This window comes from Trachinotus anak, unplaced genomic scaffold (genome assembly GCF_046630095.1).
Source record: "Trachinotus anak isolate AG129_WGS33_773 ecotype Australia unplaced genomic scaffold, CSIRO_AGI_Tana_v1 ptg000032l, whole genome shotgun sequence".
Taxonomy (NCBI): Eukaryota; Metazoa; Chordata; class Actinopteri; order Carangiformes; family Carangidae; genus Trachinotus; species Trachinotus anak.
The window spans coordinates 26840953-26865710 of NW_027273883.1; the positions used below are offsets into that span (position 1 = coordinate 26840953).

At 43.6% G+C, this 24758-nt stretch overlaps 2 protein-coding genes across 3 annotated transcripts in view; one reads left to right on the plus strand and one right to left on the minus strand.

Annotated features, from left to right (window-relative positions):
* Positions 1 to 15781, plus strand: part of snrka (SNF related kinase a) — a 55784-nt gene extending 40003 nt beyond the window's left edge. Inside the window, exons 4-8 of the mRNA XM_071469036.1 lie at positions 5404 to 5616; positions 10498 to 10632; positions 11141 to 11336; positions 11485 to 11594; positions 11957 to 15781. Of these exons, the coding sequence (XP_071325137.1) occupies positions 5404 to 5616; positions 10498 to 10632; positions 11141 to 11336; positions 11485 to 11594; positions 11957 to 13145 (1843 nt within the window). The 3' untranslated portion in view covers positions 13146 to 15781. The remainder of the gene's footprint in view (positions 1 to 5403; positions 5617 to 10497; positions 10633 to 11140; positions 11337 to 11484; positions 11595 to 11956) is intronic.
* A 2503-nt stretch (positions 15782 to 18284) lies between these two features.
* ano10a (anoctamin 10a) overlaps positions 18285 to 24758 on the minus strand; it is a 40901-nt gene continuing 34427 nt past the window's right edge. For both annotated transcript variants that reach the window (XM_071468318.1, XM_071468317.1), the window contains one exon: positions 18285 to 19608. In XM_071468318.1, the coding sequence (XP_071324419.1) occupies positions 19570 to 19608 (39 nt within the window). In that variant the 3' untranslated portion in view covers positions 18285 to 19569. The remainder of the gene's footprint in view (positions 19609 to 24758) is intronic.

Here is a 24758-nt window from a genome sequence, read left to right on the forward strand (position 1 = left end):
CTCTGTGCTGCAACCTGGATGGACTGTGCCTTATTTATCATGTTATCGTGTTTTTACTTCATTTTATTTTTTATCTCTATTTTAATCGTCATTTAATTACTCTATATATTTTTATTTGTACTTTTTTGTGGTTATGACAAGAAGAATGTTTGTTGTTCAATTCAGTTCTGTATTTTAACTCTACAACTGTCTTTGCTGTTCCTCCTTCAGAGGATTTACTGGAACTAACCAACTGAGAGGAGACAATCTGCTTCCTGTTTACACCACGTGAGTGGTCATGTGATCTGCGTTTTCGGGTGTTAGTGTTGACTGAGATTGTTTCTGGTATGGAGCTAAAATGGTCGTGCACGGCGATCGTTTTAGGTTTAAAACACTATTTTAAAATGAAAACATAGTCAGGTGGATGTAGCCAGAGGTGGACACAAGACGTCAGGAGGAGCTGTGGGCTGTTAACTGGTTAGTTGGTTGCTGTAAACTACCAGTGTCTTCTCACTTCAAACATTAGTCACACAGCTGCAATAGGACATTTCTTCAGTGAACACACTTTTACCTGTAAACACTGATCAGAAAACAGGTTTCAGAACAAACTGCACTGACCACGTTCATTGTTCTAAAGACATTACAATATAACTTCAGGAGAAATATTTTTTTAATAATAACAAAGTGATAAAATACTGTTGATGTGAAGAAAGAAAGACGACATGCTTCAGTCTAGCTTCCTGGATTCAGGAACGCGGTGAGGCCTGTTTTTTAGTCAAAATACTAACGCTGTTTAAGATGATAGAGCAAGAAGTGAAATAACAATTAATTCATAGGTATAGGTACACTTCTCCTGTTATTAAATGCACAAGGACTCTATTGTACAGTCTTGTGCATTACGCTTTTTAATACTTAACAGTATAAAGATATAAAATGTTTGTCAAAAGTAATTTTTAGCAGTGCAGTATTAGCTGTCAGTGTGCAGATAGTCAGACCCTCCCTCCTGCTGCTGCTGCTGCTGCTGCTGCTGGTGGTTGGAGTCCTCAGGGAGCCTGGCGAGCTCTGACTAATCCCCTGTGTGACTGACAGATAGCAGAGCACCGCTCTGCCTGGCCTGTTAGCCTGTAGCCTCCATCCCATAGGCTGCTCACACTCCACCACAAACATACTTGGGGATTTGATAGAATTGGAAAAGATTTATTCACTGAAGCCAAAATTAGATGATGGTTGCACAGTTTTCTCAGCTTCAGTCTATACATGTGAATATATGAGTGTGTGTGTGTGTGTGTGCACGCACGCACACATGATAAGCCTTATACCAGTAAAGTAAAGATGCTTATTTAGCTTTTTGTGTTTGTTTCCTAACCAGTTCTCACTGAAGTCAAACTGTGTGGTCTGAGTCGACCTGCAGGACTGTGAGTCCTTTACATCACTGGAAACAACCTACTGAATAAAGCAAGATGATGAATAGTTTACAGTTGTATCTTCCTGCTGCTCAGGAACTGCAGGAAGAGGAGGAGCTTCTATACACTGAGCCCCGCCTCCATGACAGCAGATAAACTACTGTGATTACATGAATCATTACTGAAGGAAGCAGAGGAAGTCGTCACTAACTGCTTAAGAAACTAGCAGATCTGTATATCATGTAAACAACAGAAACACCAGCAACAGGAAATGAGACAATCCTTACTACAGCACAGCAATAAAAACCCTGTTAGGAAATACACGGTTTCTGCCTCCACGATTACAAGAAGTGTTGGAGTCAGGCATAAAGAGCTGCCTCTAATAAAAGTCTGTTACATTCTGGAGTTGAGGTAAATAAAAGCAAAACTGTTGTGGATCCAGACAGAGGCTGAGCTCTGAGAGACACAATAAGAACGGTATTGTGTCTCTTCTAACTTTCTCTCCTTTTACAGTAAATCCAGCTGAAATCACAGGCTTTGTCTGTAACTGATGTGTTTGGTGATTTTGTCAGACCATGTCATGGTTATAAAATCAGGATTTGATTGTAGGCGGTCCAGACATACTGGGTTTTGACCTGGTCTTGTTTCCCCTTTGTCGCTCTGTCATCTGCAGAATGTACAACCTCAGCTTTGTGCCTCATTATACAGATGACAAAGATGGCTGTCATCTGGATGCGTGATGCTCTTTTCCTGTGTTAGTTTTAGTCCATATCCCACCTAATCCTATTAAACTGCAATCTCAGCTCTCAACTGTGTCATTTGTGTGGAGTTTAAGCTGCCACCTGACCAGAAGTACTTTCACATCCTGAGCTCAGTCTGTCACTCTACATTATACACCACATATTCAGCGCCTCCATCTGCTCCTGCTCCACACACTGTGTGACACCAACACAACAGGTTAAACTACACCTGAACAACCTGCTCTGCTTCAGCACACGTCTCAAACATTGGCTACACCTCAAAGAGAAGGCGTCCACGCAGAGAGGCTGCTGGCACATTTACACAACCTCCTGCAAATGACTGTCAGGGCTTTAAAGGTTTGAGACAAGCAGTGTATTCACTAAGATAGATGATGTAACTGGGCACAGCTACAGAGGAATACATTTAAATGCACTGACACAGGGTTAGATCTGATGCTGGACTTATCTTAACCTGAGTTCTCTGTGGGAAAGGACTCATTTTCAGACACTCTTCTATCCACATAAAGGAAAACTATATGGGAGAAGTATGGAGGTGATGTATCTATAGGCAAAGTCACTATACATTCACTCTCCACTGTGTGACAAAAAGGCACCTTTCAGTATCTCCCATTGCACATGTACTTAAACAAATACGTAGAAAACACTGGCAGAATGTTAAAGAGCAGAAAGGTTTCAGTGACTTTAGGTTGCTGATGACCACAGATGATCAGCTCTGCATCATCTCTGTAATGTTACTTCAGATTTCCTGAATGAAAGATGTTATAAAATCAAAATGTTTGTACAAATCTCCCCACAGACAAACCAGTCCTAGTGGTCTAGGTTTGGCTGACAAATCCTCTTTGTGCATTTGTTCTAGCGGCAGCAGGAACAAAGCTCATGGCCTGAATCCTTCAGAGTAAAGTCACACTTTCCACAGCAACATTAGACATAGTTTGTGCGTTAACAGTCAGAGACACACAGAGGACTCCAGTCTTAACATGTTAGTCCTGGTGACACATGGTGTGTCTGGACCGACCGATTGGTCATAATATGTGATATATGTATGTACCATATATGTTATATGTTGTCTGTGTTATTTGTCTAAAAAATGTCATCAGTGTTTATTGAATGGCTGTCATTAGGGGCTTTATGCTTTTCTTTTCTTATTGGCTGGATCACAACAACGGGGCCAGCTATAAGTGTGAATGAGTCATGAAGTCACACCATTGGTCAGCTGGCCGAGTGTTTGAGTTTCCCTATTGGCCGTTGCTCTTTCAAAATGAATTGGCACAGTTTCTGTGCAGGGATGTTCACAGCCTGCAGTGTTAACAACTTGGCACATTTGTTGCTAGATTTAGAGACTTTTCAAGAAAATGTGAATGAGTGATGGTCAGACCTCAGCTACATTCCATAGAAGAGAGTCACCACTGCTGCCCCAAGCAAGAGGCACAGCTCTGTCTGTGTCTGCTCTGCTCAGTGGGTGGAAGCAACTAGAGCTGAGATCACAGCACAATTTTTAACTGATGTGTTTGTAAGATGACGTCATGGTTATAAAGTGAAGATGTTAGAAGCAGTTGGAAGTGACTGCTGGTTAAACTTCCTCCAGGCTTAATTTAAACTCTAAAAATCCTCTACTGTGATTCATATTTAGTTGAACATTAGGGATGCATCGAAATGAAAATTCTTGGCTGAAACTGAAAACGAAAAATGAGGAAACCAAGGCCGAAAACCGAAACACCGAAAGAAATGATTATGTCAATTATATTTTCAGGTGATAAATTAAACCCGACGTGGAGAAACTCTTTGCAGATGCACCCCCCCTTGAAATTTCAGCATTGCATGTTTTGCAAATTGCTATTCGTGGGTCTTTCTCTGAGATAGTGAAATAAGTCCACACCGCAGACATGCTGGCTCTTATCCCGTTTCCCACGTGCTGGACGCGCTGTCTGCCGCGTGATCACAAGTTTCGGCCGTGTTGTTTCGGTGATTTAGGTCTTTCAGCTGAAAACCGAAAATGCACTTTTGGGTCATTTTCAGCCGGAAATTTTTGGTGGCCGAATTTTCAGTGCATCCCTATTGAACATGTTTTCACATAAAAACTGGTCTGAAGCTCATCTACTGTGACTTCCTGATGGGGAAACCTGGATCAGGCCTTGGCCCCGCCCACCACCTGCTGGCTCCAGGTGTCCAGGTGAAAGAGCAGAGAGTATGAAGATTGTTAGAGGAGGAAACATCAGAGACTCAGCCTCATGTTTGAGCCTCAGTCAGACCCAGACTCAGATGAGGAGTCTGTTGAGACCAGAATCAGAGACTAGCAGACGGATCAGAACAGTTAGCGTAGTTAGCATCTTTTAATTGTTTATGTTGTTTGTTAGTTTGTAACTGGCAGTGGCTGACACAGTGTTAGTGGTTGTGCTAATGCTAACTCTGGCTCTCTGTACTGTCAAGGTTTCAGGTGTATTTAGCCCCACCCTACATATTAACACCAAAACAAGCATCTTGAAGTAACTCGGAAGCACCAATTTGTGTTGCTGCTAAATTTCATTTTACATCCTAAAAAGAAAAATGTTTCCCACACACTGATTTAGTCGTGTCTGTCGGCCACAACATCAACACTGATCAATACATATAGATTTTTCAAATAGGTCAAACTTTATTTCACTTTAGAGCTCTGAACAGTACCTCTCTCGCCCTCTCTCTCTCTCTCTCTCTCTCTCTCTCTCTGTTCTCTCTCTCTCTCTCTCTCTCTCTCTCTCTCTCTCTCTCTCTTTCTTGGTTCTCTCTCTCTCTCCCCCTCTCTTGGTTCTCTCTCTCTCTCTCTCTCTCGCCTCTTTCTTGTTTCTCTCTCTCTCTCTCTCTCCCCTCTTTCTCTGTTTCTTCTCTCTCTCTCTCTCTCTCTCTGTCACAGTCAGACTGATCGGTCACTCATTAATTGTGACAGCATGGTCGTGGGTCTCTTAACTCAAGCTGAAGGTGCAGGCGGTGGAGCAGGTGGAGTCTCTCTAGCACCTGGGGACCAGTCAAGCAGCAGCAGCAGCAGCATGCAGATGGGTCTTGAAGACCCAGCAGTACCTGTTGCTCCTGTAGTAACTCTGACTCCTTTACCCACTGAAACAGGATGAATACTCAGGGCTGCCAAAACAAACCAGCAACAACCAGAACTGAATGACCCCACCTCCCTCCATCATATTTTCACAGGGTTTCTGTGATCTTAAAACTCAGATTAATTTACAATACGTGCGCTCTCTCCCTCTCTCTCCCTCTCTCTCCCTCTACCTCAGTCTTATAGACCGAATGCTTCAGAGGGACCCCAAGCGGCGAGCATCCCTGGATGAAATCGAGACCCACGCCTGGCTGCAGGGGGTCGACCCATCCCCAGCCACCAAGTACAACACTCCCCTGGTCTCCCACAAAAACCTGTCAGAGGAGGAACACAACAGCATCATCCAGCGCATGGTGCTGGGAGACATCGCAGACCGAGAAGCCATAGTCGAGTAAGTGTTTGCAGCCCCTTGGTCGCAGTGCTCTGAAACACTGCTCACATATAGGCTTAATTTTATCCTTATATTACACTCCTGATTTTTATGCACTGTGTGATGTTCTAACATTTTAAATCCTTATGCTATACGGTAAGAGGTTCCTTTTTAAAGCAGGTTAATGCTAAATGCAGCAGGGGTGGGTGAAAGTAGATTAACTCAGTTACTAGTTAACCTTTTTATTTAGTGTCTATAGAGCTTATATATTTTCCTTAAGTATCTATGGATTTTCAGCATGTGTCTAAGACATTCTACAAATATTCACATTAAAGACCAGATTTTGTTTTTCTTACAGGAAATGATGTGTCACATGTTTTCCTGCTACAAAGGAACAAGATTTATGATGAGTGAAAATAAGTTAAAAGCACAACTCAAAAGACAATTCAGTCTGTGAAACATCACAGTCACCATTCTCAAAATACTGTATATGCACATTATTCTGTATAAACCACAGGCAGCATCGAGTGACTCACTACAGACCCAGAAAAAGATGCCCCAGGTTCAAACTGACAACACTGTGGTTAAAAACTGTCAGGAGCTGTGTGGGGTTTCAGGTACAGGTGAGATCATACACTACATCCAGGAAGTCCATGAGTTTTAAGGTTAACTGGGGTATTGGACACGATCTCACAACTTCACGTCAACAGTCACAAAGTGTTGAGAAGAAATATTCAGTTCTCATCACAGAGTAAACCTCCTGGGACTGGGCTCTCGCAGGGATTTGTCTTTCTGAGAATGAACAAGACTTTATTTATACCCTACAGAGGAATTTACATCACTCCAGTTTATGTGACATATTAATCATATTCACATATTAAAAATGACACAGAGCTGCAGATGAAATTCTGCTTGTGTGAAATCCACAGCCTTGTTTGACTATTACGACCCTGTCATTTATAAACTGAGGAACAGCAAATACTGTTGTAGAGTTCAAATACAGAACTAAACTGAACAACAGCTGCTGCAAAGACAACAAGGTCAGTAACACTTCAATTCATTATCCATGTTGTTTCACCACTGGTAGTCCAGGCTGATGAGAGCCAATCAGGAGCCACCGTGGGTGTCTATGTCATGGTTTCCAAAGGTCTCAGTTTTAGACCAAAACGGGTCCAGCAGTGTTTCTGTGTTTTAGGGGCTGAATACTCTGGAGGAGAGTGGACGGAGGAGGAAACAGAGAAGAAGAGATGAGGTTAAAACTAAAATGTTTTAGTTTGGATGGAGCCTGAATATTTGACTCCTCCAGCAGCTTGTGTTGGTCCAACCCTGTTGCAGAGGTTCCCACTAATATTTGTTACTGTCAGGTTGCTTTCACCTTCTGTCCAGTTCATCCCAAACCAGCTCCTTGTGGTTCAGGATTAGTCTTCATTATCTGGTTCTGTTGTCCTTATGTTGTGGCTCATTATCTGTAGGATGAAGCCCTGGTCAACCAGTCTGTCTCCCTCTGTTCTGACAGAAGTATACAGTCCTGCTTCCTGCAGTACAGTGTTTCCTGATGATGCATCAGAGGCTGTAGTGACTGTCTGTCTGTCAGTCATCAACCTGCAGGAACAGTCTGATTACCTTTCAAAGCTTCATGTACTTCCACTGCTGCAGGAAAGATGAAGTTCACCATCATGAAGAAGACCTGTTTCCTATCACAGTTACAGGACAATTCAGTCAGAGTGAAGTATAATCAACAACACAGTGAAGTATTTGAACACAGGAGGCTCCATACAAACAGGAGATCATCTCGTCATTCAGCTGTGAATAATGTTCAGTGACACTCATTAATCAGTGAGAATTGGACTCACAGCTGCAGACAGCATCATGTAATTACACTGACAGCAGTCGCACTGCTCCAGTTTGTACCTCCATAGAATGTGGGTCAACCTGTTTCTGTCTCACTTCACTGTCCACATCACACTGACTGAGGCCTGAAGCTGCTGACAGCTGTTTGAGTTTAAGACACTAACTGCAGCTGCAGGATGAACCTGGTGCTGCTCCAAGCTGAGAGACAAGAGGAGACCATCAGAGGGATGATGATGATGATGATGATGATGATGATGATGATGATGAGTTCACCTTCACACTGCTGCTTTGTTTCACAGTCCACCTCTATCTTCCTCTACAGAGCTGCTGGTGGTGTGATGAAAAACACACATAAAATATACACCAGAGCCGGTTTGTTAACAAGTAACACAGCTGTTTATGTAATGCTCCTAAGCCAACAGTTCAAACTACAAAGTCTGAAACAACAGCAGCCACAAAGACTGCAAATAAAGATAAAACTTTTTATGTGTATTTCAATTTGAACATAAAGACCTGAGAGGAAAGAAAATATAGCAAAGAAGACTCCAGGTAAACAGACACAGATCACAACAACACACAACACAATATGATCAAGATAAGAACTAAAGTGTAACAACCAAACACCTGCTTCTCTCACTTTAAATAAGTAAACACCTCTGTTTTAAAATGTACATTATACCATCTATCTCCATTTCCAGGTTTATTATGGTTCAATTTGACAAAAATGTAATATAAGTAATATTTAACACTCTGGAACAACAGAGTCTCATCAGCATAACACAACACAAAGGCAGGGTTTGTGTTTTACACACTGGTGCAGTGAGGGAGAGGCCAGCTCTGCTCTTTCAACTTACTCAAACTGTTATCAGCTACATTACTTTGCTAATTACTCCAAAGTAAATGTAATATGTTAAAGATGGACGTAGCTGCAGTAGCAGTTTTAAGCTCAGTGAGCTACGCCTATTGCTACGCCGCTGTCGCCATCTTGACAGTGCCTGACTCTGCCCTTAATCCAAATATGGTCAAAGATGTGGGGCATGTGTGGAGCTGAGACTTTGGTTCATGCTGGTTTGTGGCAACCATACGCTCACCCACCTGCCACTCAAAGAAGCCACGCCCTCAATTCTCCATAAGCTTAATCCTTAATAAAAATGTAAACAGGTGAGTTCTATAAAATTCAGCCCGTACAGGTGTCATGAAGGAGAAATTAGCTCTAGAGACCAGAACAGTTTTTGTACCACGCTGTAAACATGTTTGTTTCTGCTGTAAAGTTGGACATTTGAACATGGGAGTCTGTGGGGACTGACTCACTGCTGGAACCAGACTCTAGTGGTCATTAGAGGAATTGCAGCTTTCAGCTCTTCACTGTTGAAGAGGCCTGAGGTTGATGACTGGCTCTGATCTCAGCAGTGTGGTAACTGACCGAGAGGTGACTCCTGATTGTAACTGTACAAACAACAATAACGCAACTCTAGAATTAGTGACATTTCTCCTCCTCTGGTGGGACACCACCTAACCTCAGTCATATCCCTGACCAGTCTGACCACTGAGCACAGAACCAAACTGACATCAGCCTCCATCAAACCCTCAAATGTCAAAGCAACAGAGCTCAGTAACTGTGTAATGTGTCACTGACCAACACTGGTCAGCTCATGCATTAATAACTTACAACTACATTCAGTGATGTGACAAATGACTCCTCTAAACATGTCTACAGTTGTGAGATTTCTGTAACACTATATTGACAGTAGATTAGCTGTTAGCCTTGGGCTCCATGTACAAACAGGGACACTGAGAACAAACATATACACACAGGGTGAATGCTGTTAGTCCCTCTGTGTGTTCATCTGTTGGCTGCAGGCCGGAGGACCTGATTAGTTTCATTAATGTGCAGCGCGTCAGCTCCACACCTACTGGCTGAGACATGTTCTTCCCTCCACAGACTTCCACAGATTTCACACATCAGGTCTGGGTCTGAGAGCACGCTGACATTATGTCCTGGGACAGGACACTTCAGAACCACAGCTCCCATAATAAAGACATTAAAGAGACGTTTGTCTTCTCAGGAGACAGTAACAGAACTTCCACAGCTCTGTCCTGGTCCTCTGATGGACATGAGAACAACATGTGCTGACCTGACCTTTGACCTGATGACACGCTGACACAGTGCTGTGTTATTGTCTTTGGAGAAAGCTCAACCACAGCCGGTGTCCACCGCTTGATTTTTCAGCTTCACTGTTGTTTCACTGTTTGTGTTTCCTCTTCTTCCATCTCTGAGTGTGATGAGCTACATTATGATCACTGAGTCTCTTTTGCAGGATAAAGACATCTTCACCCAGTCTGCTGTTGTCCTGTAGAACCCCCTGTTGCTGAAATCATTCACTTCCTATCACGTTAAAGTTGGACAGATGTAGAGCTGCGACAACTTGTGCGTCAATTAGCTGATCAACAGGAAATTCATCTGCGGCCATTTTGATAATGTAGTAATTGTTTGGGTCTAAAATGTCATATGTTGGTTTCCGGTTCTTTTCTTTTTTAATATGACAGAAAACTAAACTAAAAAACCTTTGGGTTTTCAACAAAACCAGACATTGGAAGACGTCACCACAGACCATGAGAAATTCTAATAATATTTTATTTTATAGACAAAACGATTGATGGAGAAAATCATTATTTTCATCTTTATACAGATATTACACATAAGATAATCATGTTTAGATTACTTTGGATTGTCTCTAATTTAGACTTCTGACACTCCCACACTGATCTGCAGAGGCAAACCAGGCAAATGTTGAGGCCCCCAAGTGTGAAAGGGGCCCCTGATGGCTCCTCATATTGGCAGGTTTTGTAATGATAACTACAGTGCACCACTGCTGCCCAAAAATCCCCCATGCTTCAATGGGCTTCTTTGCGTGGGGCCCCCCAGAGTCCAGGATCACCACTGCTCATCTGTACCTGTCCATCTTTGTCTCTTATGCCTTGTTTTCTATATAATTTGTATATTGCACTATAATAGTTGTACATTTTGCTCATGTGGTTGTGTTGTTTCAGAGCCCTGGAGACCAACAAATACAACCACATCACAGCCACCTACTACCTGCTGGCAGAGAGGATCCTGAGGGAGAAGCAGGAGAAGGAGGTGCAGACCCGCTCGTCCAGCCCCAGCAACATCAAGGCTCAGTTCAGGTAAAGAGGACAGTCAGTGAGAGTGTTAGTCAGAGCAGTTAGAAGCTGCACTAACACAAACCTGAGAAGAGTCTGGACTCTGAGCAGGCTCTGCACAGTGGTTTAGATTTTCTTCATTATTCTGACTGACTGTGATGTTTTCCATGCCTCCACTTCCCCCACTGAGCTGAGTGAGGAACATATATCCCAGTTCATCCTTCAGCTGCCGAAGTTTCTTCTTTACTGCTGCCAACATTGCTCCTCTTCAAAGGAGGAAGATGATGCTCAGTTATAAAAGGAAGAGCGACAGAGGAGAAGAACAAATAAGGAAGAAAGGAGTGAGGCGGCTGTGGTGTGAGACACTGGCATAGCTCCCTGCACATTCCTGCTCTGCTCTCACAGGGATCCAGAGAGATCCGGGGGTCTGACAAAAAATCTAAATCTTGTGTTTAAAGCAGGGAAGTAAAATTAAAGGCTAAAAACCAAGACCTGTTGAAACATGACCCCCCCCCCGGTCTGGTCTCCACAGGCAGTCCTGGCCCACCAGGGTGGACATGCACCAGGACATTGAGGACAGCCTGGCAGCATCCTCCATCTCCCACGCCGGAGGCCCCCAGTCCCCAGCTCGCAGCGCAGAGAACCTGCTCAACGGGCACCGCTCCAAAGGCCTGATGGAGCTGGGCCGGCGGGAGGAGACGGTGACGGACTCTCTGGGTCTGTCTCAGGTACGGACAACCTGATCTCACCTGAGTCTGAACTTTAACACAGAAACTGTTTGACTCTGTGTTTCACTGTGTCTGTTGCAGAGTTTCTGCTGCCACACGTACGGATGGTGAACAGCTCGCTTCAATTTACTTTTTTTTATCGTTCCAGGGAGCTTGTGCTGCCGCCTCGGGCCCCGCTCTGGGCTCTGGATCTGGGACCATCAGGGCCCCCAGTCCCTCCACCTCAGCAGCAGCCAAACAGCGAACCTGCCTGTTCAGGTTTGTTTTCTCTGAATTAAAGTATTTGTCACCTCCATCATCAGTGAATGAAAAAGAAAGATCTGTGATTATTGATTATTGTCATTATTGATTAATCTATAATCTATAGAAAATAAATAAACAAAGGTTTAAGTGACATCTTGAAGAATTAGAAATATTTAGAGCAAATCTTCATATTTGGAAACCTGCTGATTGAGAATTTCTATTTAATGATTTATTAAATAACTTGATTGATAATTTGATGGTGTTGATCTATGAACTGGTTAATGAACCAATCCTCTCAGCCGTAGCAGGTCTGGACCTCAGCAGGTGTTTACAGGTGGATCTCTGAAACTTGGCTCTGATGTCTGATTGTTTCTCAGGGTGGAGGAGGATGAGGAGGAGGAGGAAGAGCAGGACCCGTCTCCCCTCCCGACCCAAGTGATCTTGAGGCGTAAGCCCCCCTCCGTCACCAACCGCCTCACCTCCAGGAAGAGCGCCCCAGTGCTGAACCAGATCTTCGAGGAGGAGGGGGAGTCCGACGACGACTTCGACATGGACGAGGGTCTGCCACCCAAACTCAGCCGCCTCAAGATGAACATGGCCGCCAACGCCACCAGCCTGAGCTCGGGGGCCGGCTCCTCCTCGTCCCCGGGGTCCACACAGAAGCGCTACCATCGGCGTAAGAGCCAGGGGAGGGGGTCGTCGTGCTCCAGCTCCGAGACGAGTGACGACGACTCGGAGAGCCACCGCAGACGTCTGGACAAAGACTCGGGCTTCGGTTATGGCTGGAACAGACGGGACAGCAGCGAGGGGCCCCCAGGTAGCTCGGGGGGCAACGGGGGAGGCAGCAGCTCAGGGCAAGGAAAGCCCCCTGGAGAGGGAGGGGGCACCTCTGGACCAGACAGGGGGAGTCCTCCTGGAGGGGGTGGGAACGGAGGAGGAGGGGGTGGCAGTGGTGGAGGAGGGAGTGGGGGAGGAGGAGGGGGCAACAAAGGACAGGACAGCCCCTCCAGTTGTTGTAACAACAGTAGCACCACTAACCCCGCCCTCAGCGCTCTGTCGCGCTCCTCCCGCCCGGCAAGCCGCAGCACCGAGCTGGTGGAGAGTCTGAAGCTCATGAGCCTGTGCCTCAGCTCACAGCTGCAGCACCACCGCGGGGGGCGGGGGGGCCGGGCTGGGGTGGATGGAGGAGGCGGCGAGGGGAAGTTAATCATAGACCCTCGCAGTCTCTCAGGGGGGAGCGTGAAAATCCAGGAGAAGTCGGCCTGGAGGATGTGCATCAGCTCCACGGCGAGCCTGGACACCATCACCCTGCCCACCACCACCGCCCTGCCTCGCACCCACTCCACCCAGCACCACCACCGCAAAACAGCCCAGCACAACCCCCCCGGGCTGCGGGCGGGGCCGGGCGACAGGAACGCTCACAGCAACCTGAGCACTTTGAAAAACGGCATGCTCCAACTACCTCTGTGTGAGAAGACCATCTCTGTGAACATCCAGCGTGGCGGGGGCTCCAGGGACGGTCTGCTCTGTACCTCCGCCCCCGCCAGCTGCTGCCAGGTGATCTGAGGCTCCACCCCCCTCCCCTTCCTCCATCACCTGACGCTGCCCCTCCTCTGACCTCTGCACCATGTCACGTTCCTGTCCCGTGTGGCTGTAGCAGATAGCTGACCTCACCTGTCTGTCCTCTCCTGTCACGTTGTTTTAACATTTTACTGTTTTCATTTTATCCTCGTTTTACGTCTCCAGACAAGAGGAACTAGTATTTTAATACAAGTCCACTGGTTTTAGAACAAAAACTGCAACTGAAGGTTTGATTGATGGAAACTCAGAGGTCAAAGTTCAGCTGTTGATTCAAAGTGAGAATGAAATTGTAGTTTTACCACAGAAAACCTAATATTACAAGAGTTGTATTTTTGCAGAAGTCTGAACTATTTAAAGTCGTAGTTTTAGAATTTTTTACAAAAATATTTGTATTATTTCAAAATAAAAATATAATTGTGCAATAAAAGTCTAAAACATTTAGAAACTAAAAACATAAATTATGTTACTTTGAGATAAAGTTAGACTTCATAATTTCAAGCCCAGAGAACCAGAGGTGTGTTCACGTATTGATTGACACCTGTGAACTCCCACCCCCTGACTTTGGCCTCCTGTGATTGGTTGGAAGAGCGAAACTCCACATTAACATACAGTATGTTTGAGATTATTAACTAATAAAAAGAAGAAAGTTTCATACTGCGGCTTTAAACTTTTTTCTGATTATTTTCTGCTGAATTTTTAACATTATTCTAAATGAAATAGTCTTTTTCTTGGTTTTGTCATTCAGACTTTTTTCTTGTTTAAAATTCTGACTTTATTCTTGTAATATTGACTCATTAACTTCGTTCTCATCGGATGTTAACCTCACTTTTCCCTCCTGTCTGTGGCTCACAGCAACAGCAGCAGCTGAGAGGAGGAGGGAAACATACTGTAGGTCACCATGACTAACACCTCCTTCCTTTCTTCACCTCTGACCTTTGACCTCTGAGTGTCAGCTGGCACTGAGATCAGATCTTTGACCACCAGGGAAGAGGAAAGTTTTTACTGTGACCTCTGACCCCAGTCATCCGTTTGTTCACGTCACCTACAACGAACTGTTGTCACAGCCCTTTAAACCTGGACAGGTGTCTCAGCTCATCACGTTGTGTGCACTCCTGTGGCAGCAAACAGCTGATTACATTGACACGATGTTTATCTCCACCTGTATGGAAATGTTACTGCTGTCCACTTATTTAAATCTGAGGTATTATTTTTGTATTCATGACGTTGCGTTGCTGTTGTTGCTGTTGTTGCTGATACAGAATATTTGTTGTGTCTGACAAACACTACGTAGACCCACGTAGTTTGTTGTGATTCAACCTCTGCTGGCTCCTGTCGGTCCCACCTGCACTGACGTGTCACCCAAAGCTCGCTGCACACGTGTGTGTGCAGTGTGTCGACTCGTGTGTTGAGTGTGTATATACAGTTTGTTGAAAAGTAAAGTTTATTTTTAAAACGTGTAAATTTTTTTTTTTTTTTGAGCGATCTGCTGTTTTAACCTGTTGACGGGGCCGAATGTGACGTCTCATTGGTTAGAATGAGTGTGTGACATTTACACTGCGTTCAGAAAGTATTCACACCCCTTCACTGTGGTCACGTGGTGTTATGTAGCAGCTTCATCCCAAAATCCCCTCATCAGTCTACACTCAATAAGTACTGAACAATGAATACTTATGTCAGCGTGATGTCTGACTTCCTCATTGAGAAACCTGGACCTGGCCTCGTGCCCTAATCACCACTTGATTTTCATTGGAGGGGGTCTTTAATGAATTAGCATCAAGCTGCAACTCATCAGCACATGAAGAAGTGAAGGGGTCTGAATACTTAGTGAACTCTCTGTGAATCACCTGTGCAGGAGAAAAGCTCTGAACTTGCAGCTTTAATGGAGCAGGCCAAGAGACGAACAAATGGGAGGAAAGAGGAGATGGGAGATTATTCTTTAAGGGCATTGGCAATAAGCTAAACTGTGTGTTGCAGCTATCTGTACAGAAACATTTTTCATTCGTTTCATTTTTAAAATCCAAACGTGTGCAGCCTTAAAACGGCCACATTCAGCTGAAAAGAGGAAAAAGGAAAAGCTGTGTTTGAAATATTTTTTCTGTCTTTGGTTCTGGTCTCTTTCTTTTTGAAAACCAAATGTACATAAAGTTGTAAATATGGTGCTCTCTCTCTATCTCTCTCTCCCTCTCTCTCTCTATCTCTCCCTCTCTCTTTATCTAGAACAGCGGGGTGAACCTTTGGGTGCATAGCTGTACTGTAATCTAGCCTTATGATAATTAGTAATACTGTATGGGTGTCTCAGCTAAAAATAAAGCCGTGTGAGAAAAACGACACGATTCTCTTCATCCCGTCGGGTCTTTGACTGTTGTCTTACTCAGCTGTATCCAGGTGAACGACGTGCATGTGTTTCAGTGTTTGACATTCAGTGACTCTGAGAGGAGACAGAATCAGCTGCAGAAATGTTACCGGACCAAAAAGCAACAGAAGAAGAAGAAAAAAAAAAAAAGACGATGAGCTGGAACTGACAGGAATATTCAGTGTATTATTCTGTAGTTGATATCTGTTGTCAGATGTTACATATAGCTATGGTAATATCCAAAAATAAAATGTGGAATACTGTCTCATACGTGTCGTCTGCGGAGTCTTTCTTTGATCAAACTTGGGGAGCGTGAGCTTCCAGTATCACCTTGTACAGCTGTGCTGGTCAGAGCAACATTAGCATTATGTAGTCATGTCTGTGTCCACCTGATGAATGTTAGTCCAGTGTTCTCTCTTTAAGCCTCCACCGGCTGCTGCTAATGCTCATCTCTCTCTATGTCTCACAGTCACCACTGAATCTAAAAGCTGACAGAACTTTTTGCAGATAATTGCTGACTCTATTATTAAATCTCAGCTAAAGACCAAGCAGCAACATCCAGGGCTGAAAAATGAAGCATCAAAAGTTGCAGTTCCTCTACCGACCACTAGAGTCTGGCTCCAGCAGGGAGTCAGTCCCCATAGACTCTTATGTTCAAATGTCCAACTTTACAGCAGAAATAAACATGTTTACAGCCTGGTGCAAAAACTGTTCTGGTCTCTAGAGATAATTTCCTCCTTCATGACACCTGTACGGGCTGAATTTTATAGAACTCGCCTACATTTTATTAAGGACTAAAGTTTTGGAGAATGCCAAACTTCAGAGCATGTCGGTTGCCACAAACCGACATGCTCTGAAGTTTCAGCTCCACTCACACCCCACCTCTTACTTAGATAAGCTGGGAGTCTGGGGCAAAGTCAGGCACCGCCAAGATGGCGACAGTGCAGCAGCTCACACTGAGCTTCAAAACCACTCTTCAGAAACCTGTGGGTGATGTCACAGAGGCTGCATCCATCTTTATTTACAGTCTATGGTTTCACCTACATGTATGAAATTTGGTAGGCACATGTAACATGCCAAGGATAACGAAAAAGAATATTGCATCCATAGCAATTTTGGTGCCATTTTTGCAGTTTATGGGCATTGTACTTTAATAACATTTTCCTACAGAAATAATCTGAGTGACATCATATTTGGTCAGTCTAATCTTAAGAGCTTTGTGATGCTAAATTGTTAGGCTGCGGCAAATTTCAAAGTTTCGCCATGAAACAGGAAGTTACTATAACTCCAGCAGACATAGTCCAAACTGGCCCAAACCCCCCGCTGTGAAGTCATCTACATGCCAGTAATCTATTATAATCATAGCGCCCCTTGTGACAACAGGAAATGTAATTTTTTACAATTTGATGTATTCCTCCTAGCGGGTTGACCACACCCACCTCAAACTTGGTCAGAAAAAGTTTAAGACCTGGACAACACTTCAATGTGAAAACTGAGTCTTCACTGAACAGCATGATTGTGGCGGTGCTGAGAGTTTCAAAGTTTCGCCATGAAACAGGAAGTCACTCTAAATCAAACATTGTTGAATCTGCTTCACAGGTTTGATGACAGGCCCTCACTTAAGACATCTGCATGCTGATATGAAGTCACACTAATGGCGCCAAGTAACCCTTGAGAACAGTCATCATTTGATTTACATGAATTTTTCATGCTCTTATTTACACTTGATAAACAGGAACATAATCCATGTTGGCTGCAGCAAGTGGCCTCTGGGAGGCGGCCCTGAGGTGCGTGACTGTGGGCCACCCATCGCTGTTTGAAGCTTTTATTGTTTCTTAATTATGTCATTATGTTAATTATGTTTCTCTATGTATTAAATATGTATAAATGTATTTAGTATGTTTCCCTTGTTTTTACTCATTCAATACATTTTATCCATTTTCATGTCCTCTCAAGCTAAATGTAGAAATTAAGTTAAACTCACCAGCAACAGTTAAAGATGACACTGAACAAAGACAGCAGAGTTGTGGGACATTAAACCAAAATAATGAGCTATGAGCTCTGTAAGGAGGTGACACCATTCTGCCGGAGAAGATGTAGGGGGGTAGAACCACAGCCTATATTTCATACTCCTGACCTGTTCTACAGAAATACTGGACAGAAATAAGTCAAGTTATGGACATTATTTTTCAGTGAAAAACTCCTTTTCGGGCTTGAGTAATTATTACTTGGTAGAAAACAGCAGCAACTCAACAGACTGATAAATGTCTTTTTAGAATATTAAGAGTAGCAACGTGAAAACAGAAACCAAACCAGAGGCAGGGGATAAGAGGGGATAAAGGAGGGATGAGAACAAATACATAAACCTATTTTAGTCTTTTTTTGGGGGGGGGGGGGTTCTGTCATTGTTTTACTTATGGATGGATTTATAGTGAAAATAAATTATTCCCCTTTTTGCTGGGGACCCCCAGACCACTAAATAAACCTGAGACCAGTGAGACCCAGAGTCAGTCCTGCAGCTCAGAGACCAGCGGCTGTGATCCAGGTCACTGGAGGTGTTGAAAAGCAGTCAGTGGTTATTCACGCGCTACGTGACACCGAGGAGCTTTTACTCGACACTCGAGTAACCCAGAAGCCTCAAGACCAGATGACACGAGCTGATATTTCTATGAACAGGCTCCTTCACCTCCATTAGTGCACTGGTCAGACTGGGAGTGTCAGGCCTCCAGCAGTAAAATCCAGTAAGAGAACAAACATACAACAGATATGGACACGTTTCATTTCCTTGTTTATAGGTTTACTGAAGCCAAAGAGCAGCACAGAGCCGTCAGCACATTTTATACTGTAAATACCAGAGGAGTGTGTTACAGCATAGAAAACAAACACTGAGATCGGCATCGCAATTCAAGGCACCAGGGTGTTTAAGAATCTATGGTTTAAAGCTTCAAGTCATTTTCATCAACACTGGAAAAAACAAAGTGATAGTAGCTATAAGATATTACCCTGGTCACATCACATGCTGAGAGGAAGAAAAATATGTCTTTATAAAAATGTCTTTATAACCCCTTGGATATGGAAGCAAAGAAAGGCCATAATGATAATACAACTAATAATAATAATAGCAAATAAAAATGAATGTTGAAATTGAAATGTATGGCATTAATCATTTAACTTTGAAAATCATCAAGGTGAATTTATGTGGTTTGAATTCCCAGAAACAATTTCAGGTTTTGCTACGTGTAAAATTCAGGTTTTTATTCGGGTTCAGAAATTCAGGATCACATGACTGACACCTGATAGGACAAAGGTCTGGTCGACCCCAGTCAGGTGTGGTAGATCTTTGTTTTGACAAATTAATTTTCTGAAAATTACATTTCAAATTTCTCCAAATAAAACATTTCTGCTAAATGATATTTAAATGTTTAACATGATGTATTTAGCAGTGGTTAAATGTATTGGTTTGCTGTTTCTAATGTTTTTGGCCTCTCTCTGCTTCCATACTTAAAGCTGAGAAGTGAGAGTAAAAGCAGCTGTGATTCTGAAGTTCAGCTTGTTGTGTGTAATTTACACCAGCAGGTTATTGGTGACGTGCGTCAGTCTGTAAGGTCATAACTCGTTAATAATCATTAATGAAGGTGAACAGACTCTAAAATTTACATAAACCCAAACCACAGTTCTGACCGAACCCAACCCACAGAACTCAAACAGAAAACTACTTTCATCAACAGTCCCGATATAAAATCTATATTTTGTCATAATACAGCATTCATCTGTGATTTGAACATTTCATTCCATTTATCTCACGTTTACACCGAACCAGAATACGACCCCATTACAGTACATCTCATTATAATACACCTGGTGCACAGGGACGCTCCTCTGTTTGAATCATAAACTTCAGTGATGCCGTGAAGACACTGCAGATAAACATTTGCATGAAAATCAGCCGCACAAACTCAAAAGTAACGTCGTTCACAAACAACGAAACAAACGTGTGGATGTGTAAACAACAGTACGAGGCGTCTCCGTCAGTATTTGTAGACCCTCCTCTCGTCCTCACTGCTTCTTACTGAGCTCCGAGGCCTCCAGCATTTTCTGAAACACACGACATACAGCAACACAAACATGTTAATGTGTTATACTATGGAAACATGCTGTGTGTGTGTGTGTGTGTGTGTGTGTGTGTGTGTGTGTGTGTGTGGTGGCATCCGTCCGTCTTTATTAACCCAGCCTCCAGCTGGGTCCACAGTGCAGCACGACTGTTTGTCTCATTGCTTTAAGGATCAAATCAGGTTTATTATAATATGAGACTTGTCATCTGCATCATTAATAATAAAACTGTTCCGAGTTCACTGTTGAGATGTGGGGTCATTGAAAGGTCACTAAAAATAAACTCTCAGATTAATCTGGAATTAAAGACCAACTGATGATTCACTGCAGAAACATAATCGCAGGTTACAGCTCCACTTTCTCCCTCAAATTCACTCTGACTTGTGTTTCCTGTCCCGTCAGCGCGATGAGGACGTCAGTGTAGAGCTGTCACAGTAGCTGTAAGGCTGAACTATCGCACTGTAGACAAACCAACAGCCACAATGTTCACGTTTCTCTGATGTCAAACTGCGGCGCAGAAAATAACAAACTCCTCTGTGCTGCTCTGACGTGAGAGCTCCTTCTGAAGATTCATTCACCACAGCACACAGAGGCAGAACCAGCAGCTGAGTCCAGTTTCTGTTGCTTTATGAAAGTACAGCACTCATCATTATCATTATTATTGATGGACCATCACCTACAGTGCATACAGCTGCTCCTGGCCTCTCTTGGTGCCGCACGGATAAAACTGAATTGAACTGAATCTGAAACAGTGCAGCTGAAACCGTGTTTGCCCTCAAAGCCTCAGCTGTTCTCCTCATTTACATAATCAACTGTTGTGAGATGACAAACACAGAGAGGCGGAGAAATGAAGCAGGAGAAGGTGACGATGATGGATTAAAGTGATGGCTAAGACTATGGAGGAGGAGGAGAATTGTGTTTGTAAAGATCAGTGGATGAAAACCTCAACATCATGTGTCTTTACACAAACTGTTGTGGTTTCTCTGGATCATCCACTGTGGACTCAGTCATTTGAAACATGAAGCGGAGCCTCTGCTGTGAACATCAGCAGCTGACATATTTGAATTGATGAGTAAAGGCAGGTGGAAAAATCTATAACAGGCATCATGAATAATGAGGTTTGTTTCCAGGTCTTACAGCCTGAGCACCGTCCACACCTCCCTGCTGTGTCACCTGCTACACAGGTAACACAGAGGCAGAGTGTTTCTCTCTGTGTAGTGTAGAGCTGTAGTATAAAGACTGTTTTGACCTCGATGCTGTTCCTGTTTCTCCTTCATATATCAGTCTACAACCTTGAAGACGCTGCTTCTCCCTCAGTGCTGATGTTGGCAGAGTTACTTTTAATCAGTTAATTCCTCTCTGCTTCTGGCAAGGTACAAATGACATCTGAGTCTGATCCGCGTCCTGAGGCTTTAGAGCTGAGGCTTCAGAATTAAACACAAACTACCTCCCTCAGCAACAACAAGCAGACAGTCTGGAAACCATCGGATTAATGAATTTCAATGTCCAGATGATTCATGAAAAGGCGTCTACAGCCTGAATTTATATTAAAAAATATAGCTTTAATTATGAGTGATAACTAAGTATCAGCCTCAGTTCTTAAACCTGAAGCATCAACAGTGAACATCTAAAAGCTGCAGTTCCTCTAATGACCACTAGAGTCTGGCTCCAGCAGTGAGTCAGTTCCCATAGACTCCCATGTTCAAATGTCTTTACAGCAGAAATAAACGTGTTTACAGCCTGGTACAGAAACTGTTCTGGTCTCTAGAGATAATTTCCTCCTTCATGACAACTGTACGGGCTGAATTTTATAGAACTCACCTGTTTACATTTTTTGAGGGTGTGGCCACTTTGAGTGACAGGTGGGTGAGCGTATGCATAAACCGTCGTGCACCAAAGTCTCAGCTGCACACACCCCACCTCTTTGACCATATTTGGATTAGCTGAGAGTTAGGGGCGGAGTCAGGCACTGCCAAGACTGCAACAGAGCAGCAGCTCAGTCTGAGCTTCAGAAACCTGTGGGTGACGTCACAGAGGCTACGTCCATCTTTATTTACAGTAACTGGCAGTGAACACAAACTGGAGCCTGGTCTGGTCTGATCTGGACTGATCTGGAATCAGTGCTCAGTGATCATATGATGGAGAAAGCAACAACTTCTTTTTTGATACTTTTCCTTGATTATTACAATTGAACTTTAAATAAGGTGCAGATTTTTGTTATTATTGTTATGAGGACAGTTTACATCTCTACGTGTTGGTTAAAGGTCGAGGCTCTGACGACAGACGTGTCATATGCTGCACAGATTTTAAAGTGTCTAAAAAAACTGACCACATGAAACAGTCATCAGTTCAGTCCAGGTGGAGTCATTTCTGTACCTTCATAAGAAATAAGACGCTGAAGCTTTCTCTATGTGCTGTGTTTTCTAAGCTTGTTGTGGATGATGTCTTACACAACAGCCTGTCCCCCGCTCACCCTGGTGACCTCAGGGGCCAATCTCTGGAGCCAGAGCTGCTCTCTGCTCCACATGTCCTGCTAATTGTCCTGATATGTCAGTATTGATCAGAGAGAGACGAAGCAGAGCTTTACACGCACACACACACACACACACACACGCACTTCAGCTTCTGGAGGCCTGGGCTTATTTAACCCTCTGAGATGTGAGGGTTACTCACTGAGACACTGTACTCTGTATCAGGATTATTAAGACTGCAGGCTAAAGCTGTGTGTGTCTGCGTGTGTGTCTATGCATGTGAGAAGTGTCTTTTATGGTTGTGAGAACAAATTTTGGTTTGACACCATCGATGTGAGGACATGTTGGTTCTGTGAGGACATTGGTGTTGTGAGGACATGTTGTGAGGACGTTGGTGTTGTGAGGACGTGTTGTGAGGACATGTTGTGAGGACATGCTGGTGTTGTGAGGACGTGTTGTGAGGACATGTTGTGAGGACATAAAGACCCTGATGAGCAGCAGTTTTCTGCTGTCAAACTCAGACACACCTGAGGTTTCTGTCCTTGTCCCCAAACACCTCAGACACATGATGTAATGATGTAGTTACTGTAGATGACGCTGTCCTGGACCAGCAACACTGTGACGAGGATCCATCCTTTCACTCCAACATAAAACAAACTTCAAACCCTGCCTGTTTTCACCTATGTAACATTTCAGAAATCAGATACTTCCTGTGACAACACAGAAAAACTAGTCCAGACTTCTGTTACTTCAAGTCTTGATTATTGTGATCCTTTACTATCAGGCTGCTCCAACACGTCTCTAAAGACTCTCCAGTATTGGTATCATTATTAGTAGTATTAATAATAGTCTTATCATTAGTCTTTATACTTGTCCTATTATTGTCTTTTTATTGTTATTATTATACATATTCAAAAGTCTATAAATATATATATAAACATTATTATTTATTAATAAAATGATCTACAAGACTTCTGCTTTATAAATCAAACTGAATTAAAATGAAACTGAATCGTGACAAATTTGAAGACATTCCCTTGAGGTGTAACTGAGACATCACCAGAATGTGACAGACAGATGTTGCAGAGCCATAAAAACTAGTCATTGACTGGCTTGTGATCATCCCAGCAGGTACCTGGATTCTCCAGTACCACATAAATATGTCTGCTGATCACGGAAATGTTACAGATCACAGAGAGAAACTCCACAGCTCCACCATGAAGAGTGAGGCAGGCTGGAGGAGGAAGATGCTCCAAATCAACTTCAGCAGCATGAAGAGGAAGAAACCTGAACAAAGATCCAGAGAAACTATGATCCCCAGGCCTCTGAAGGCTTTCACAGCATCTGACCACAAGCCCCGCCCCATCACCATCATGGAGACGGTGTAGGGGCGACTGAGGCTACTGAATATAAATCAATCAATCCTCTGCAACACAACATCCACAGTCACTCAGAAATCACACTCCAGCTTCACTGTCACTTTTCTCCCTGGTCACAGAGAGCATATCCTCCACCACAGAGTACACACCCTCCCTGTGTGGTGTTTTTGCGGCGCTGTATACAGCAGTGTGTAAACATATGGGATGACTTCAGATGGAAAGCTCTCGCCGGTATCTAATGAAGTCAGGGTTCAGATTGAACAGGATCTCCGCTCTGCTGTGATTGATCGGCTCAGGTGGCCGTGCAGACCAAGGTGACTTGTCTGGAGAAGTGCAGCCAAGAAAGTCACTGATCTGTCTGATCAAGTTTCTCCTGTGGGACACAAGTCCCCCTCCATTTCATCCTGCAAACCCCATGTGACAGTGTCTGCAGGTTACACACAGAACACTTTATTCAGCTGCCGTTACTACGGGGAACAACCTGGGTGAAAGGGCAGCTTGTTGCATTTTAATCAAATCAAATGCTCCTGTCTAATTTTCAAATGTAATTAAGAGATAATCATAAGTCATTAAATCCAACAACAGTTTCCGTTTAATTCGTACCTAATAGTGCATGTTAAACAGTTCTCCTGGTGTGTCAGTTTGTCAACCTGCTGCACTTTGGTCTTTGTATTTCTGACACTCCTTTCATTTCCCTTCATGTGCACATTTAGTCCTGATCTGTGGGTTTTCTTATTGTCAACAAATCAACCAACAATGTGCTTCAGTGGAAGGATTTAAAGAAAACACTTCTACCCCGTGGTTTCCAGCTGTGTTAAAAAGCAGCAGCCTTCTTCCCTCGCACCATGAAACAGATGAGATGAAAACTTCTGCTTTTACATCACTTTCTTTTGCTTACATGATTCCAGCATGTGGTAGCTCACTGTGTGGTTCAGCTGTTGCTGAATGTTTGAGGAGGAAGTGACAGCTTATCAACCTCCCTATGACGTAAACCACAGAAACTTCAGAAGAAAGATGTCAGCGTGTCGTTCATGAGATTTGTTCGTGATGTATTTCAGCCTCAAGTGGTTCATTAAAGCTCCATCCAGTCTAAAGGTAGATGTCCATGTGTTTGTGATTATAAAGCAGGTCTAGGTTCTATATTAATACTGTGAAAGTATCAAAGCCTCAGTCCACAGAGAAATGCACACAGCCTGTATTCAGAAACTGAGCCTTAAAACCAGCCATCAGGACTTCTGGAACTTTGTGATGTCACAACAAAGCAGTCACCACTATGGAAGCAAAT